This window comes from Pleurodeles waltl, chromosome 8, assembly GCF_031143425.1.
Source record: "Pleurodeles waltl isolate 20211129_DDA chromosome 8, aPleWal1.hap1.20221129, whole genome shotgun sequence".
Taxonomy (NCBI): Eukaryota; Metazoa; Chordata; class Amphibia; order Caudata; family Salamandridae; genus Pleurodeles; species Pleurodeles waltl.
In genome coordinates, this window is record NC_090447.1 from 1433169295 (window position 1) to 1433188040 (window position 18746).

Genomic DNA, 18746 nt, shown 5'->3' on the forward strand with positions numbered 1-18746 from the left:
GCAAGTAACTGCCCACTTCAACCACCAAATCTTCGCATCGAATTTTCGAGCACTCCAGAAGCAGAACAGGCCGCAAAGCCAGGATTGTATCCCTTCATCCTGGCAACACTGTACCAAAGAGCAGATACCGCCGGACATAATTAGCAGGAAGGCATTAATGGTCTTAAAGACCAGTTTGTACGCAACCCAATGACTATGTCAGGTGTATTCCTTCAAGTTCAATGATAACGGCCATACATGCCACATTTTACACGCTTCCGGTCATGCAATAGAAAGCCACGAAAAAGAGCAAGCCATGCAGTATAGTTTACAACCAAGATTTTATTGGTTCTTGTTTTAGTGTACACACTATTAACACAATCTGTACAGTTGATGTTTAGTGTTATTTAGCAATCCATTATTCTTGACATCCATTGACAAGTAATAAGATGATGGAATGGATTACAACGTACCAGTTTTCGGGTCCGTTGCCTCTGCTAAGCAGAACGTCCCATTTTCAGGAACAGCACACATTTACACATCCAAGGTAAAAATCCAATCGTCACAGAACTTTCACAAATAAAATAAAGCTACCGAAACGTCACATAGCACGATTCTTAGAGGGAGACCCAATGAACAATGTGGGCAGAGAACAAGAAAAAACAAAGTTAACCCTCCTCCTCCCCCAATATCTGTTCTTCACGTTACGCTCCTGGTTAAAAACATTGTCCGATTGCAGCATAAGGAATGTTTTACACAGCTGGTCATCTCCATCCCACGCTGGCTTTGACAATTCATATTAAAAAACAAGATCCCACAAACTGTAATAGGTTTTACAAAAAAGGGGAGGATGTGGGAGGAATCCCTCCTATTTTAAAAATGTTCGCTAGAACTACTAAAAAAAACTCGCATTTACAAAATAGTTGATAAAAATATTCCTCTGAATTGTACAAGGGAGGTTACAGGGGGCCACCGAGAGGACTTGCGCAGATTATTCAGATGCTTCTTCCTTCTCTGCATCGGCAGCGGGTTCCTGAAAAAGTAATGCAGAAATGTAAGACAAAAGTAGGTTTGAGGCGAAGTCTAGCAACTTGAGCCTGTAAGAAAGTGCAAAGGACAGTGACAAAATAAGGAGATTGTCCTTTAAACAGGACGCCCCCCCCCCCCCACTAATGGGAATCATATCAGACACCACACGACATCCACCAACCTCGTCCTTGGCTTCGCCATTCTCAGAGGGCAGATCTTCCTTTGTTGCCTCCTTATTGGCATCGTCATTCTGCTTTCCCTTTGGCCCTTTTTTACCTTTAGCGGGAGCCTTTTCCTACAATAGCCAAAAAAAAAAAAAAAAAAAAAAAAAAAAAAAAAATTAAACGTGTGCCCACACAGCCCTGTGAAAACTCTTATCCAGATTACCGACAGGTCATTTGGCCACCTAACACCTGCAAACTTTTATTCCTAGAACAGAATAACCTATTCATTTTTACTCTTTAATTGATCCACAATGCGAGGTGCCTGGTTGGGTAAATGCTAAATGTTTGGAAACGCGCTTTAAGAAGAAACAAGCAATGAATGCTCCGACACTAGGCAGGTCGGCTTCAGAGCATCTTCACGTGATGCCCCTTTAGAAACGTCAACCTACTAACCACCGAAGAACACGTCTAAGCACGTGCGGTATGCGCCGATAATCCTACAATGGGTCGTATGCAGCTCCCACATGCTTCCATCAACACTTCGGCCAAAAAATACTCACCTTTGCTGCTACTTTCTTTTGTTTGGGTTCTGGTTTAGGGGGAGCGGGTTTCTGGAGGGAAGGGAAAAAAAAACCCGTATTGACTACTGTGTTCCATCGCAACTTTTTGTGAACTAAACAAGGGAAATTCTTAAGCATACAATACTTACAGACGATAACCGTGCAGACCTCCTCTTTGGCTGGAAACGAAATAGAAATACAGACATTTAACAGAGTTGGGGAAACAAAGAAAAAAAAATTATATATATATATATATATATATAAATAAATAAAAATGTATGCGCCACCACCCACGCTAAGACTTATTACAAGTGCAGGGGGGGGGGGGTAGAGAAACCTAGTTCGAGACCAGAGTTGCAATATTTTGAACTATGTACATAAACGAGATATGTACTGTGTTTTCACCAAACTTCAGCCGCATTGAACGATGAAAACAAGAGTATCACTTAAATACACGAAACATGCACTTAACTCGCAGAAAATAATCACGCCAACATAAAACTACTTATTTCAAATTCGGGATAAAGTGGGTTTACCTCATCCTTGGCTGCAGCTGCATCGTTGACCTGTGTAAAAAGATAAGGAAATCGTTAACTCTGAAAATAAGAAAGGTGTTGTGTATAAAAAAAATAAAAAAAACACACAACAACATTTTAGTACCGTTAATAGCAGAAAGGCGCTAGAGCGATGAATATTATGAGTGCCCGCGAAGAACAAACTGTCTCCGCCTCCCCCGTGACGTTGACGCAGCGTGACCAACGTCACGTAGCCCAACCCCTTCCCGCCACCAGTTCGAATCTAGACTCCAGTTCGCAGATCCAGTCAGCGGACTGCAAGGAGCATGGAACGTTCTGGACCCAGCAGAACGGCCGCTCCCGAGCGCCATTTACAAGACACGACAGACAAACCCCCAGAGGCGCTCAAGCCGCGGCTTAAGTAAATACTGCCGAGTATTTTAGACAGAAGAGAGCCGCTACCGTCACGCGGTGCGGGATTCAAGGGGGCTGGGTTTTATAAGGCGCAATTGTTATCCGCTTTAAACGGAAAGCGCAGTGTTCAGAGTACAAGCCCCTCCTGCTCTAGTCGACGAAGCACTGGTGACGCATTGGACACGAACAAGTCCTTGTGCCTGCAAAAGGCAAAGGGCGCCATTGCTGTACTGTTTAAAGCCTAGTGTGCAAAGCACGCAAACGACCGCCTTTAAAATCGCCACAAACCGCTTTTTAGAAAACATGATGCTCACTGTTTAGGAGTGCAAGCACAACATACGCTAGCCACACGAATATAACTGCAGAACTAGAAGCTGATATTTGCGAGCACGTTTTTTTTTTTTTTTAAAAAATCACAAACCAGGTGCAGGTATTTGAGTGGAGGACAGCCTTTATGCACTAGATAGACGTGGGGCCACAATCGCCGGAATACATGCTTAACCCACTAGTCGGGACTGCGACACGCAATTACCCGCCAAATAATGAATGAGCGGATAAAGCGCGACCTACGCCGGGCATTTCGTCTTTTTTCCGCTCCACTGCTCTATCATGCACAATACACTAAGTCAAGAAAAAGGAGCGACGAGTAACACTGCTTATGCAAGAAGCGCCCTACTGCAGATAAATGCCCAAAAGCATTGCATCATGTTAAAGAAGATGCACATACTCACTAGTGCGTGAAGCACTGTGCTACCGGTGCAAACACTTACCTTTCGTTTGGGCATCTTAAGGAGTGTCGGTGATGTCTGTCCCTGACGTGAAACCTGCACGGGTTCAACCGAAGCTGCTCTTACAAGGTTACAAGAAGACACTACCTCGCTCAGTAGCTCTACCAAGCAGTTAATATCCTCGCCAGCCGAACTAGATCAAACCGGATTGGATCCCCCAGTTGCCCCCTCCTCCCCCTTCAAATTCACCGGTCCGACCTGGACAGAGAGAGGCGCTATCCGAGCGCCCATTGGCGGGCACGGTGCATAGGGTGCTTTTCAAATCACAACACGGGCACCTGTATGGGTAACCGCTGCTGTCAGTCACCTAGGTCAGTCCCGCCTCCTGGATTCTGAGCCAGCTCAAAAGGAGGGGGGAAGGGGTAAAATAGTAAATCAGCTCCCCCCCCCTTCTCTAATTTTTCACGTTAGTTTTGGAAGCGGTGGTAAATAAAGGCTCGCTCCCTGATTGGTCCTGGCGTTGTCACGTGACCGGTATTATCGTCTGCATGCTCTAGAGGCTGTGGGGATCCTCAGCTACAGTATCAGCCTGTTTGGCCCGCTGGTGTGCGAGAAATTAATAATAAAAGATGCCAGGGCGGGTGGGAGCAGAGCTTTGTGTTCATTGTCTTGTTTTGTGCTGTGCCTGGCGTTTGTGGCTAGAGGGAGTTCTGGGTGCCGTTGTCGGGAGGGGTGGGGTCTACTGACAGCCACTGAAAGCGTGTGTGCTGTGACGGCAGCCTGCAACATGGCGGAGAGCTGCGCCTGGCTGCTGGTGCTCAGCTCAGTCTTTCTCTGCAACCTCTTTAAAATCCTGCTCCCCTCTTTTTCCTCTATAGTAAGTAAGACCGGCTGGGGGAACTAGTATGCTAAAAGTCTTACGGTTCCGGGGACTGGGTTATTTTGTGCGGAAGCAAACGTGGCTTCAGCTGTGTATTATGAGACGACATCTTTTGTTTGTGTCTCTTTTCATGTGTTCATCCTTTCTGTGGTCAAAAAGAAAACTGCAAGGGGTGCACCTCTCCATTTCCTTATATTACTGTCATTCAAATGCTCAGAAAAAAATACCAGATGTTTCAAAGGATTATACCAGTACAGCGTAAACCCAGACTGCAGTATCATAAAAAAAAGCTGGTGGTGCAACATACTGTAACGACAAGGGATGTTACCGCACTACAAACATGTCGAGTTTAGTTCGGCAAAGAGCATTTAGGGTTATTTGGTGTACATGTCTCTTCTTTACAAATCACAAACACTGAGTGGGAAATAGATTTATCACGCGGTAGGTAGTCATTTTCTATTGGCAAGGTCAATGTTATGTACATTTTAAATAAAATGGCGTCTCATTTGAATATAGATTTGAAATTTATTTTGGCCATTTTTAACGAACCGGCTTCTTTTTTAAAGTGGTCTTTGTGTAGTTCAGTACCAGCGAGTGTACAATACAGCATTCTTTCAGGAAATAAAGCATATTTTTAATAGGGTTGGTAAAGCAATAGTCAAACCCCATCTTTCTGCTTGGTAACAAAATATACACATCTCCTTATTACAAGCAGATGCCCGCTTTCCTAGTCTTTTTGATTGGTGGCAAGCTATATATCCCTACGTTGTAAAATGGAACAGCAAGCGTTATGGCGCTGAAAGTGGGCCTTGTTCAGCTCTGCCCGATAAGACAAATGGCCAACGCCAGGGAGTCTGGCCTCCATCTCTGTCCATGGTTGTAATTGAAAATCAGGTAATTTGTTCGTCTGAGTCTAAAGGCACACTCAGTGGACAGTCGAAGCAGTAATGGGATTTAATCTTCATAAATATTCTTTGAACTGCCTTCCCTGCCCTTCTTTGGCCCTTTTATTTTGTCATTAAAACTGCAGCACTCTGTTGCAGACGACCATATCGCGGACACTTCCTAGTTGTATCTTGTGACATACACGTTGCAGAATCACAGTTGTCCAATCTAGGTGCTGTGCTAAATATTGTATTTTAGTGGCCCAGTGTAGCAATTCATTGCATATTTTAAAGATTAGTAAATTGCTCGCAAGTCGTCATAACATTTTAAAGATCCACGTCTTTGGAGTCATGTGTTGGAGCTAGAGAAGTATAGCACAGAGGGAGATGGTATTATATTTACATCACACATGAAAGGAATTTATGTGTTAAGATTCTTGTACAGTGACCTCACCAGTGCCAAGGCAATAGAATGTTGCGGTGCATAGGCGAAATTTAACAAACAGTTAATGTTTCTATTGTATAATCTATTGGTAAGACGTTTTGGAGGAAGGGACCTGCTCAGAGTAATGTTTTATAGAAAGGATGATTAAAACACTAAAAGAGAAATATCACAGTTATTGGCGCCATGCCAATAAATGATAAAAAAAAAAGCCTGGTAAAAACTAACTTGAAAACCTATGTACATCAGAGGGTGAATCCCTGGCCCTAAATAAGTAGTTAGTAAAGAGCACATAAACGAAGTGCTTGACGTGCCTAATTGTTTTACCTATTCTGTGTTTATTGGAGAGTGTGTGCATGCATAATGGCCATGGTTGCTATTTTACCCACATTTAGCCTGGAACTATCACGTAGTATGGTTCCTACTTTTGCTGTACTTAAACGATTTCAAAACGTATTCGTTATTCCTTGAATAAAATATCTGACCGACCCTCACGTGTAAAGACACTTAGATTTGATCAATGGAGTTCATGAACCGTGTGGAGAAATTGGTATTATGGGTAAAATCTAAATATTTGTTCAATTACTCCACCCAGAGGGGCAGAGTGATGTTATCAAAATTTAGGAATACTATTGAAGAGCCAATACATGTAACCACAATTTTAATACCTGAGTGGGGTGAGGTTTCATTGGGGATCTGAATCACTTTCTGCTAATTTCCTGGCTATTGACATTAGATGTTGTAGTGATTTTTCTCTCCCCCCGACCTGTTGGTTTCAGTGAGGTAAATACAAGGATTGGTTATAATATTGTGCCATGTTACCAAACAAGTTATCGGGTTAAGAGCCAAAATTGTTACTGGTGCATTAGTCCAATCAAGAAGAACTCCCAGAACCTAGCTATCAAAGATAAATATCCTGATACACAACATGACACTAAAAACACACATAGTAGACCGAATGCTATTTGCGGGCAGTATGCCTTGCGTAATAGTCCACTTTGACCCTGTTCACTCACAGTTCACATATGTTACAAAACTAGTGGCACACATGAGGCACAACCATGGCTACCATCATGGCCAAACAAGGTTATAAGCCAGTTAGCTGGCTAAACTTTGCCCATCTCAGCACTACATGCATATTACATTATCTTTGCCTCAAGGCACCACACCATATAGTTGGCTAAGTGTTTGCCACTTCAAAAGCACATCAGTATAAAGTTATGGTCGTACCTTGTTCTAAGCCAACAAAAGATGTTTCCTAGCAGCATCATAGATATTGCAAGGTCCCAAGCCATATGGGAGGCTAGCTAATACCACCTGTAGGACAACCGTGCACCCTAGCAGAACAAACTAACCAGCGGAATCCTTAGATGCGTGTATCCATGCACATGGTGCGCCACACTGTAAACACAAACAATAAATTAGCATATTCTAAACTTGCAGGCCACTATCAAATATATGCAATCAACGGAGGGCAATTGAAATATACTTAAGCGCTTTTAGACAGTCCCCACACGGTTTAGGATTAGATTAAAAAAAAATCAAATAACATACGCACTGTTCCACAGGGGTCCAAGCCCCCCCTATATTTGAGAACAGAGGTAATAATGACACTATATTATGATAATTTCGTCATTATGATATGGGACATTGATTCTAACCAGACCTTGCATAGTTTGTAAATCCCACCTTCCTGATTTACCACACCAACTGCCCTCAGTCTCCAAGAAAAGGCAAAAAAAAACAGACTAGGTGCTGAAACATGTATCCAGTTGACAGTGGTCAAATAAGTTGTATGTGTTTGACTGTTGGAGAAGAAATGCGTTGTTAATGAGGGCCTACGCTGCATGTATTAGTGGTAAGCAACCATTTGTGCTGATGTGATGGCATGCAGATGGTTCCATTGTGACTAAGTTCATCAGGATGGTACGAAGTTGATTGTGATCATATGACTGATCATATTTCTGATATGCAGCATCTGATGAAGCAAGGCTATAATAGCTGAATCTTTTGCGGTATGAGATACAAAAGAAGGATACCTGGTAGGAGTTCCAATTTCTCGTTGAGTATCAAAAAATAGATATGCCACTGTTAATGAAACTTTTTCATGTTCATGAATGTTGTAAAATGCCATGTGGTGCTGGGGGATGGAATCCGCCAAGACATGAGGAGTGGCTACAGTGTATTTCTTGTTACGGGGTGATAAATGTTAGCACCATCTTTTGTTTAACACTGGCAGGTATGTGGTAATGTTTTGTATTTGTTTTGTTTTAGTACATTTATGATTTCATGGAGTTTCTGATGGGGGTCGGAACGTTATTCGTGGGTAGGTTTGAGGAGTTCAGGTCAGCTGGTGGTATCAGATGTTTTGCTTTGAATAAACTAATCTTTACATCTATTGAGTGTGTGCTTTCAACGAGTACTGTGGCGATGTCCACAACCTGGGGACTATATGCTTTGTTGGGACATCAACTCCTGCTTCTAGGATACTGTTACCTGACAGGAGATCACTTTATATTTAGTTCTCTAACCTCATTTTCCCTTGTTATTTATGAGACTGTGTAGGGCGAGGGTGTCTTCAAGGATAAAGCGATTTTGCTTTGTTTTGAATGGTGGGTGAAATCCTAAGTATGTTTGAAATGTAGATCAATTTTGATTCACGTATGCTATTCGAATTGGGGCAAGGAAGAATTGTATTTTGTCTTGGTAAGTATGACTAAGTTTTTCAATGGTCACTTCTGTGTAGTTTAAAAAAAACATTTGTTTTTATAGAATGATAGCACCTTGGTTTAGAGAGCTTGGAAGCAGACCTGTGTGTCATTAATGTGTTGTGGTTTATTAGTTTCTATTTCTCTTATTTCTGTGCCCAAGCGTTATTGACTTTGGACATTAGCCTTCCCCAAACTATTTCTACTCCTTTTTATGTACCTGCCGGAAGACTTGTCAAATACCATCAACTCGACCAAATACAGAAGGGTCAAAATGCGAGGATCATCTACCTGCTGAGTTGATGAAATGGTAAAACTTTGCCACCTTTCCTATTAGCACTCGGGACTCTCTAGTCAGTTTTGCGTCATTATGTTAAGTTCTGTATCTGAGGTGTAGATCCTTTTACAGGGATCCTTCTAACTGAGGTTACTCAATAATCTAGATCATTGGTTCCCAACCTGTGGTCCGGGGACCCCTGGGGGTCCGCGAAGCCTTCTCAGGGGGTCCGCGAGAGCCTAGAAAATTAAAAAATATTAACAAATATTGATAAATTAGGTCCCCAGCTTCCAGTAATGACTCAGGCGGGGGTCCCCGGATTCCCATGATGATTCAGTGGGGGTCCCTGGGTTCCATTAATGTTAAAGTGGGGGTCCACAGAAATCAAAAGGTTGGGAACCACTGGTCTAGATGTTTATGTGCAAATGCGGGCCTTCTTTTAGTCAGTCTTCTAACCAAAACTGCAATCTCCGGATTTGTGAGTCACGAACACTTTTTCATCTGATTGTCAGATCTGTGATATTGCCTGGGCATCAGCAGGCAAATGAGCTGCGTGCCCAGTGAATCTGATGTAACTATTCACCTACAGGTTAAAGGCGGAGTGGCCAACTCAGTTTTTTATCCTTACTTCCTTTAATTGGTTTTAATTGCCTTTAGGTATTAATGTAACAGGTCCAGATTCCAGACATGACTTGCAGAAGGCTAGAGCTAGGCTGACCAGATTTCACCCGGACAGTCTGTTTTTGAAAGGCTGACCCGGTGTCCCAACACTTTTGTTAATTTTAAATATATGTCCCGGTTTTTGGGACAAAGGTCTGGTTATCCTGCGAAGCAGAAGTGAAAAGCATGCTCTCCTTTCATAGGTGCCTCTGAAGAAATAAATAATAGAAATAATGTATATTTTTCTCTCAGGCAGCACAGGAGAAGGTTCACTGCATAAGTGCCGCCTTGTAAGTATGTGTGTGTATCTCTCTCTCTCTCTCTGTCTCTCTCTCTCTCTCTCTATATATATATATATATATATATATATATATATATATATATATATATCCATACACACACACATACATTTACAAGGCTTCCCAAAAAAACGCGACAGTCCCATATAACAGTGAAACTAAAGGTGTTAGTCCTACTAATATGTCGGGTATGTCCCGGTTCCGGACTCCCTAGCTAGAGCTCCACTTGTACCTGTGTAGGCGGATGGCCACAATAAATTGTCTCGGTTGTCAAAAATAAATCCCAGAGTTTTACAGATAGTAAAATAAAAGAAATATCAAAACACGGTATCAAAATTGTCATGAAGACGGTACATGCCATCATTTTAAATCTGTAAAGTAGGAACATATAAAAACAAAATCGAGGGCATATATTTTCCCCATTGACTTCGGTTGAGGGAGAAGCAATTTTAGGTGGGAAACAGTTGAAATAAAGCCAGTTGTGTTTTTTTTTTTTTTTTTATCCGGTCTGTTGAGGAGTATGCCGGACTGTGGCGGGTGCCCGTGCGTGGACAAATTAAAGCGGGCTCTGGTTTGAACTTTAACCTTCAAAGTAAGGTTATTTGCAGTGATTTTCATGCGTCTTTTACTTAAATTTTGATTTAACCGTCTTTCTGGTCGATCTTCTACTCTGTGCAGCAGTGAATGTTCATCTGTCCATCATGCTGCAGAATGTAAAATCAGTGAGTAATTTCAAAACGAAAAAAAAAAGTTTAAAAAACCGTTCATGTTTGGTCATCCGGTGTTGTTATTCAGAACAGTGCTCCTTAGCATATCGCCTCCCTGTGAGGCTGGCCTGGAGCCGTTACAGCTTTACAGGGGTCGGCACCTCTTCCTCCCTGGGAGTGTGAAGCTGACTTCTACATAAAGACTGGGGGGAGACTACAGTGTTTTGGAATGCAAGTGCCAAACAAATGGTCAAAAGGCGGCATTTACACCCAAACAAATGGCGTTCTATGATTTCGAAAGACCCTTTCTTAACCAGGTCTGAGGTAAAATCTCCCCGCTTGTTTTGCTGATGGCGGCGGCTAATCTTAGCATCCGCTAATGAGGTGCCGTTTGCAGCCATTCTGCTAGCAAGCTCCCATGCTGCCCATTTTGGCGCCATCTCATCGATGACAAAGGCCGGTGTGGGCTGTGGCTGTCCAGAGCATTCCCGTCTTGCGCCCCATGTCGACAGAAATGTTGCACCGGGGTCGCATTACAAAGCCAAAGAACCCGCCTCACAACTTTGAAAGGTTAAGAATAAACCGACTGTCTTTCAGCCTACCCTCAGGGCCAGTGTTAACTCCCGAAATAATAGGAAGGCAAATAGTTTTTTTGAACGCATATGCTAAACAAATGCATATTTTTTTGTACGGGCGCTGATACACGATCCTGATTTTTTTTTTTTTTTTAAAGTTGCTTTTTTCGGTTACTTGATTTACCCGTATCACTAAAATGTATCAGACCTGTAGCAGCAAGATGACTTTAGACCTACATCTGCTGCAGTTTCTTAAAAAATTGTCAGACGCCATTTTCTTAGTGAATCGTGTTTCTAGTCGTTCCTTCTCGTGATTTTGTCAACTTTGTATGCAGCCCGAACTTTCCCTTGATTAATACTACATGGCGTGTGTGTGTATGTATATATGTCTATATATATATATATATATATATACACATACATACATATTCACTTAAAAGCAGAGTTAACAGTGACATGATAGTTAGGTTTTGAATTTACTCGCATGAAACCATAGAAAGTCAGCAGCAGCAGTTCAGCAGTTGTAGTTGTGGTTATCTCAAGTAACTATAACAACCCCCGCCCCCATCATACATAGTTTTCTCATCAATAATGTTACTGCAGATGTTACAGTGATATTATCAAAGATGTTATAAAAGTTGTCATGAGTGCTGTAATACCTGGGATAATCAACAGTGCATGACAAAGGCACAAGTTATAGTTATTTAAGATAACAATAACTGCTGAATTTCTATGCTTTTGTGTGAATAAAATCAGAGGCTAACTATAACACCCCAGTCACCTTTTGTTTTTTTAAGCACATTAAGCGTAAAGTAGTTTTCATTAATATACATTAATCTAACTACCGCTGTGGCCAGGCCCTGCATCCAACCCCGTATAAGCACTCGCCATGTCAGAGCAAACACAACCCGCTACCAGCAAGTGAGAGCTGTCAAACAGCTCTCATTTGTTGGCAGCGGATGTTTCCTCTGTTTCACTGCCCGTAGACATGCACTGTGAGTGGGTACATGAGTCTGTGAGTGGGTGTTCGAGTGTCTGAGTGGGTGTATGAGGGTCTGAGTTGGTCTGTGAGTAGGGGCATCAGTGTCAGATTGGGTCTGTGAATGGGTGCGTGAGTGTCTGATTGGGTTTGTGAGTGAGTGTATGGTTGTCCGAGTAGATCTGTGAGTGGGTACCTGAGTCTCTGATTGGATGCATGAGTGAATGGGTCTGTGAGTTTGTGCATGAGGGTCTGAGTGGGTCTGTGAATGGGTGCATGAGTTTCTGAGTGGGTGTGTGAGTGTCTGGGTGGGTCTGTAAATGGGTGCATGAGTGTCTAAGTGGGTCAATGAGTAGGTGCACAAGTGTCAGGGTGTATGAGTGGGTGCATGAGGGTCTGAGTGGGCGCATCAGTATCTGAGTACAGTCACAGGACAGTCACCCACACATTAGTCATAAGCAAGCTCGACTATGGCAACACCCTCTACGCCGAAACCTCAACTAGAAACCTCAAAAAACTACAACTCATCCAGAACACCACTGCCAGACTCATTCTGGACCTCCCATGCCGTGAACACATCTCCCAACACAAGAGAACCCTCCACTGGCTACTCTTCGAGAAGCAAATCACCTTTAAGCTACTCACCCAAGCCAGATCCCTCCAGTCTGCCCAGATGGCCCTGGCCACCATCCCTCGCATTCGCAAAGCCACCACCAGAGGACGATCCTTCACCTACATTGCAGCAAAAAGCTGGATCTACCTCCTTCTGCACCTCAGACAAAGCCCGTCGCTCACCATCTTCAGGAAGAACCTCAAGATGTGGCTCTTTGGATGAGGCCCCTGCCCCCCTGCCCCCCTGCCCCCCAGCGCCTTGAGACCCTCACGGGTGAGTAGCTGCGCTTTACAAAACTGATTGATTGGTCTATGAATGGATGCACGAGGGTCTGAATGGGTGCATCACAGTCTGAGTATGCCTGTGAGTGGGTGTGTGAAGGTCTGAGTGGGTGTGTCGGCGTAGTTTTGTTTTATGGGGCAGGGGTGGGAGTCGGGATAGTTTTTTTTTTTTTTTTTTGGTTTAGGGCGGGTGGGGGGATCGGGTCTTGGTTCCGACTGCGTGGTTCCATCATACAACTGAGTAAATATGGAGACGTCCTCCTTGGAGACTCCCAAAGCCTTTGTTTCTTTGTGTCTTTTGGAACTGAGTATCAGGAATGCTTTCTGTCCCTGGGAATTAGCTTCAGCTTTCTCATGCTTATTACAACGGCTCCTGTCTGCAGGTTCAAGTTTTGCATTTTCAAAGGTAGGTAGGCCTTATTACCTCCTGTGTCCTGAGTGGGTCCCTTTACAGGTGCAAATGAGAGCCTGCCAACTTCTTTCGTAAACAGTTGCGGGAAGTGAATATTCTGGACTGCGTGAGTCCAGACCTTTGCACTGTCCTAGAACCTCTCAGAAGCATCCCTTTTATAGTCCTGAAATCTCAGGTCTCCACTATGACAATTTATGGGGAATCACTCTGGTTTCCACAAAAAACATGGTTGCTGTTAGAGGACCTGGCAATACAATGAAGCATTTAAGAGCAGACAGTAGTACCCAAAGAATTAGTTGGCTTGTTAAGGGGTAGGAAGATTATTGAGTACAACCAGATTACCATGCCATATATGTATATTTGTGTAAATTGGTGGTCAGCCTGCAGCACGGGGCCATGCCGCAAAGCTCACGTTTTACAGCAATAGATCTGGCGGCAGGCATCAACAGTCAGATGTTCCTGGGCAAACTGGTTTGGTGATCTCAAACTGGGAGCTTTACAGAGAAGAGTCTTTCTTTTACAGAAAATGGGACACAACACTACTCTATCTTTGTAAAATATCTGTTTCTGGAAGACAATTTTTTGTTGGGATTATAGAATATGTTATGAATTCCTTCCTTTGTCGCTTGTCCAAATCAGTCACATTTTAAGTAGAAGGACAATGTGCATGATGATTCTGTAGTCTTTTCATAGACTCAACCACTTCTGGTTCTCACACTTGCTTGAACTGAACCTTTGCGCCCCCCCCCCCCCCCCACACTTCAAAGTTAAGATGTTCCATATTAGCAATGAGAATTGGTCTCCTTCCTCCTCTCTCCTGTGTCTGTGTTTCTCATTTGGCTTAGCGATTTATTGATGTGCAGTCATTTAAAAGCTATTTACCTGCAATAGACGTGTTCAGTAACACTGGGCTGGATTGCTTTTCATTCTTGAAGGCTGTGGTTAAGTGTTGAGGTGTGGCCAACATAGTAGGGGGGGCAAACAATGGAAATGTTTAGGTGCACATTGGTGCAAAAGTTGTCACAGCATGGTAATACATTTTGGAGTGGATTTGTGGAGTTTATTACCCTTAGTAGATATGTAAGAAGATGACAGAGAGGTTTTGTAGGGGAATGCCTCCCTTGGCATGGTTACCCCCTAACCTTTTGCCTTTTGTTGATGCCAGTAATGATTGAAAGTGTGCTGGGACCATGCTAACCAGGCCCCAGCACCAGTGGTATTTCTCTAAACTGTACCTTTGTTCCTCCAATTGGCGTAGCCCTGGCACACAGATAAGTCCCTTGTAACTGGTACCCCTGGTACCAAGGGCCCTGTGGCCAAGGGTATTATGCCACCCTGGGGACCCATCACTCAGCACATGCACACTGCCTCACAGCTTGTGTGTGCTGGTGGGGAGAAAATGACTAAGTCGACATGCCACTCCCCTCAGAGTGCCATGCCCTCAACCCACTGCCTGTTGCATAGGTAAGTCACCATTCTAGCAGGCCTTATGGCCCTAAGGCAGGGTGCACTATACCACAAGTGAGGCCATAGTTGCATGAGCACTATGCCCCTACAGTGTTTAAGCCAAACCTTAGACATTGTAAGTGCAGGGTAGCCATAAGGAGTATATGGTCTGGGAGTCAGTCAAATACGAACTCCACAGTTCCATAATGGCTACACTGAAATCTGGGAAGTTTGGTATCAAACCTCTCAGCACAATAAATGCACACTGATGCCAGGGTGGTATTCATTGCAAAATGCACACAGAGGACATCTTAGAGATGCCCCCTGCATGCCAGTCTGACTCCTAGTGTTAGGCTGACCAGTTCCTGCCAGCCTGCCACAACCAGACGAGTTTCTGGCCACATGGGGTGAGTGCTTTTGTCACTCTGTGGCCAGGAACAAAGCCTGCACTGGGTGTAGGTGCTTCTCACCTTCCCCTGCAGGAACTGTAACACCTGGCGGTGAGCCTCAAAGACTCATGCCTGTTTTTACAGCACCCTAGGGCATCCCAGTTAGTGGAGATGCCTGCCCCTCCGGACACAGCCCCCACTTTTGGCAGCAAGTCCGGAGGAGATAATGAGGAAAACAAGGAGGAGTCACCTACCAGTCAGGACAGCTCCTAAGGTGCCCTGAGCTGAGGTGACCCCTACCTTTAGAAATCCTCCATCTTAATTTTGGAGGATTCCCCCAATAGGATTAGGGATGTCCCCCCCCCCCTCCTCCAGGGAGGAGGCACAAAGAGGGTGTAGCCACCCTCCAGGGCAGTAGCCATTGGCTACTGCCCCCCAGACCTAAACAAACCCCTACATTTAGTCTTTAGGGGCAACCCTGAACCCAGGAAATCAGATTCCTGCAACCTACAACAAGAAGAAGGACTGCTGACCTGAAAGCCCCGCAAAGATGTCAGAGATGACAACTGACTTGGCCCCAGCCCTACCGGCCTGTCTCCAAACTCAAAGAATCTGCACAGCGACCAGAGGGACCAGAGGGACCAGCGACCTCTGAGGACTCAGAGGACTGCCCTGCACCCAAAGGACCAAGAGCCTCCAGAGAACTGCGGCACTGTTCAGAAACAGCAACAAACTTGCAACTTTGAAACAACTTTAAAAAGACTCTCACTTCCCGCCAGAAGCGTAGGTCTTCACACGCTGCACCCAACGCCCTGGCTCGAGTCCAGGACAACAAACACCGCAGAGAGGACTCCCAGGCGACTCCAACGACGTGGACACCCTGAGTCAACCCCCCTGCACCCCTACAGCGACCCCTGCAGAGAGGATCCAGAGGCTCCCCCTGACCGCGACTGTCTGGTAACAAAGGAACCCGACGCCTTGACCAAGCACTGCACCCGCAGCCCCCAGGACAGAGAGAAACCACCTACCAGTGCAGGAGTGACCAGCAGGCAGCCTTCACCCGAACCCAGTCGGTGGCTGGCCTGAAAAGCCCCCCTGTGCCCTGCCTGCATCGGTGGAGGGACCCCCTGGTCCCTCAATTGCTTTCTATGGGAAACCTGACACCTACTTTGCACACTGCACCCAGCCGCCCCTGTGCCGCTGAGGGTGTGTTTTGTGTGCTTGTGTCCCCCCCTCCAGTGCTCTACAAAACCCCCCTGGTCTGCTCCTGGAGGACGCAGGTACTTACCTGCTAGCAGACTGGAACCGGAGCACCCCTGTTCTCCTTAGGCACCTATGTGTTTTGGGCTCTCCTTTGACCTCTGCACCTGACCGGCCCTGTGTTGCTGTGGCTTTGGGGTTGCCTTCAACCCCCAACAGTGGGCTGCCTATGCCCAGGAGACTGACTGTGTAAGTGCTTTACTTACCTGAGAAACCTAACCAAACATACCTCCCCCCGGAACTGTTGATTTTTGCACTGTGTCCACTTTTAAAATAGCTTATTGCCATTTAAACCAAAACTGTGTGTACTACTGTTTTAAATCAAAGTTCTAAACTTACCTGTGTGAAGTACCTTGAATTTTTTGTGCTTACCTCAAAATTTGAATCTTGTGGTTCTAAAAATAATTAAGAAAATATATTTTTCTATATAAAAACCTATTGTCCTCCCTTTCCCCGCCAAGGTTGCCGAAGGTCCTTGAAGCAAACACTCTTGACCCCTCACAATTCGGGTTCCGCAAGAACCACAGCACGGAAACTGCCCTCATCGCATGCACTGACGACATCAGGACCAAAGTCGACAAAGGCGAGACCGTCGCACTCATCCTCCTATACCACTCCGCAGACTTTGACACCGTCTGCCACCACACACTCCGCACACGCCTCCACAACATAGGAATTCGCCACAAATTCGCCACAAAGCCTTAGACTGGCTCACCTCCTTCCTCACCGACCGAACCCAGAGAGTCCGCCTTCCACCTTTCCACTCCACCTCTACCAAGATCATCTGCGGAGTCCCCCAAGGGTCCTCCCTCAGCCCCACACTCTTCAACATCTACATGAACCCACTAGCCAACATCCTCCGAGCACACGGAATCACTATCCTCTCCTACGCAGATGACCCCCAACTCATCCTCTCCCTCACCCGCAACCCCACCACCGCCAAAACCAACCTACACGCTGCTCTCCTCGACACCGCCAACTGGATGACTACTAACCACCTCAAGCTTAACTCCAATAATACCAAGATCATCATCTTCGGCCCCAACAAAACCACATGGGACGACTCCTGGTGGCCCACCGCCCTAGGCCCCGCACCCACCCCCGCAAACCACGCACGCAACCTCTGCATCATCCTGGACCCCTCCCTCTCCATGACACAGCAAATCAATGCCCTAACCTCCTCCTGCTTCCACACACTCCGCACTGTAAAAAAATCCTTCAAATGGATTCCCCCAGAGACCAGGAAGACAGTCACCCATGCACTCATCAGCAGCTGACTAGACTACGGTAACGCCCTCTACGCCGGCACCACACTCAAACGCGAACTCTAGAGAATCCAGAACACAGCCGCACGCATCGTCCTTGGCCTCCCCTGCCACGAACGAATCTCACCACACCTCAAATCCCTTCACTGGCGGCCCATAGACAAGAGAATCACATTCAAGATCCTCATCCACGCTCACAAATCCCTCCACAACACCGGCCCAACCTACCTCAACGAAAGAGTGAACTTCCACACTCCCACACGCAACCTCCAATCAGCCGACCTCGCCCTAGCCACAGTCCCCCGCACCATCACAGGAGGCAGGTCCTTCTCCTACCTCGCCCCCAAAACCTGGAACTCCCTCTCCACCAACCATCGCAAAACCAAAGACCTCCTGCTCTTCAGAAAGAACCTCAAGACATGGTTGTTCGAACAGTGACCCTACCTGCCACCCCTTGATCGCCCCCCCCCCAAGCGCCTTGAGACCCTCCCGGGTGAGTAGCGCGCTCTATAAATTTTTTGATTGATTAATTGTCCTGGAGATAAGTCTTTGAGTGTGTGTTCCTCATTTATTGCCTGTGTGTGTACAACAAATGTTTAACACTACCCACTGATAAGCCTAATGCTACATCACACTACCAGAAAATAGAGCATTAGTATTATATAATTTTGCCACTATCAACCTTTAAGGGGAACCCTTGGACTCTGTGCACACTCTCTCTCACTTTGAGATAGTATATACAGAGCCAACTTCCTACAGCTTTCATATCCAAATCGCAACTATCAATCAAAGCATGTCAGCAAGTACATAGTAATTTCCAGAAGTGATGAAAAAGGATGGATTCTCTATTTAACCAGAGATTCCTCACCTGTTCAATATACCCAGGCGCCAGGCTGGATTTGTAATTCCAGTCTGACAAATGCTTCTGTGCCCCATCAGGTGATGGCGATGCCACTGGACTCAGCAGTCATTTGGCACCTCCTCTCAAAGTGACAATGCGAAACCACATTAGGCACCATCCATGGTTGCTGGCATCAGTTTATCTTGAAGTGGTCAATGCCCTCAGACACTGATCAGATTAGAGATAACAGTGTGCCGAATTGAACTTTTAGAATCATAAACATCAACTCAACAAAACCGGGAGGAGAAATGGCAGTAAAGAAACTGCAGTTAGAGTATCCACTTGAAAGAATGTTACTGAAGGGAAGTGTTAGACTTGACAGCCTTAGGGTGGTCACAGTGGTCACCCCTAACTTTTTGCTGCCTCCCTCTACTTTTTA

General features: G+C 45.2%; 2 protein-coding genes across 2 annotated transcripts in view; one reads left to right on the top strand and one right to left on the bottom strand.

Moving 5' to 3' along the window:
• Positions 1 to 301: 301 nt before the first annotated feature.
• HMGN1 (high mobility group nucleosome binding domain 1) lies at positions 302 to 3728 on the bottom strand. Its single transcript, XM_069202577.1, has 6 exons — positions 3432 to 3728; positions 2269 to 2298; positions 1882 to 1911; positions 1733 to 1783; positions 1190 to 1303; positions 302 to 1012 (listed from the first exon to the last, which is right to left on the bottom strand). Exons 1-6 carry the CDS (start codon positions 3444 to 3446, stop codon positions 971 to 973), a joined length of 282 nt encoding a protein of 93 aa, XP_069058678.1. The 5' UTR covers positions 3447 to 3728; the 3' UTR covers positions 302 to 970.
• A 389-nt stretch (positions 3729 to 4117) lies between these two features.
• GET1 (guided entry of tail-anchored proteins factor 1) overlaps positions 4118 to 18746 on the top strand; it is a 281019-nt gene continuing 266390 nt past the window's right edge. Inside the window, exon 1 of the mRNA XM_069202576.1 lies at positions 4118 to 4266. Within this exon, the coding sequence (XP_069058677.1) occupies positions 4177 to 4266 (90 nt within the window). The 5' untranslated portion in view covers positions 4118 to 4176. The remainder of the gene's footprint in view (positions 4267 to 18746) is intronic.

Bases quoted from the DNA above. Each gene is read 5' to 3' on its own strand.
- HMGN1 (XM_069202577.1), bottom strand. The intron at 1,912-2,268 runs GTAAACCCACTT...TTTCGTTTCCAG, and splicing joins CAGCTGCAGCCAAGGATGAG to CCAAAGAGGAGGTCTGCACG. The intron at 1,304-1,732 runs GTGAGTATTTTT...TGGCTATTGTAG, and splicing joins AAAAGAAAGTAGCAGCAAAG to GAAAAGGCTCCCGCTAAAGG.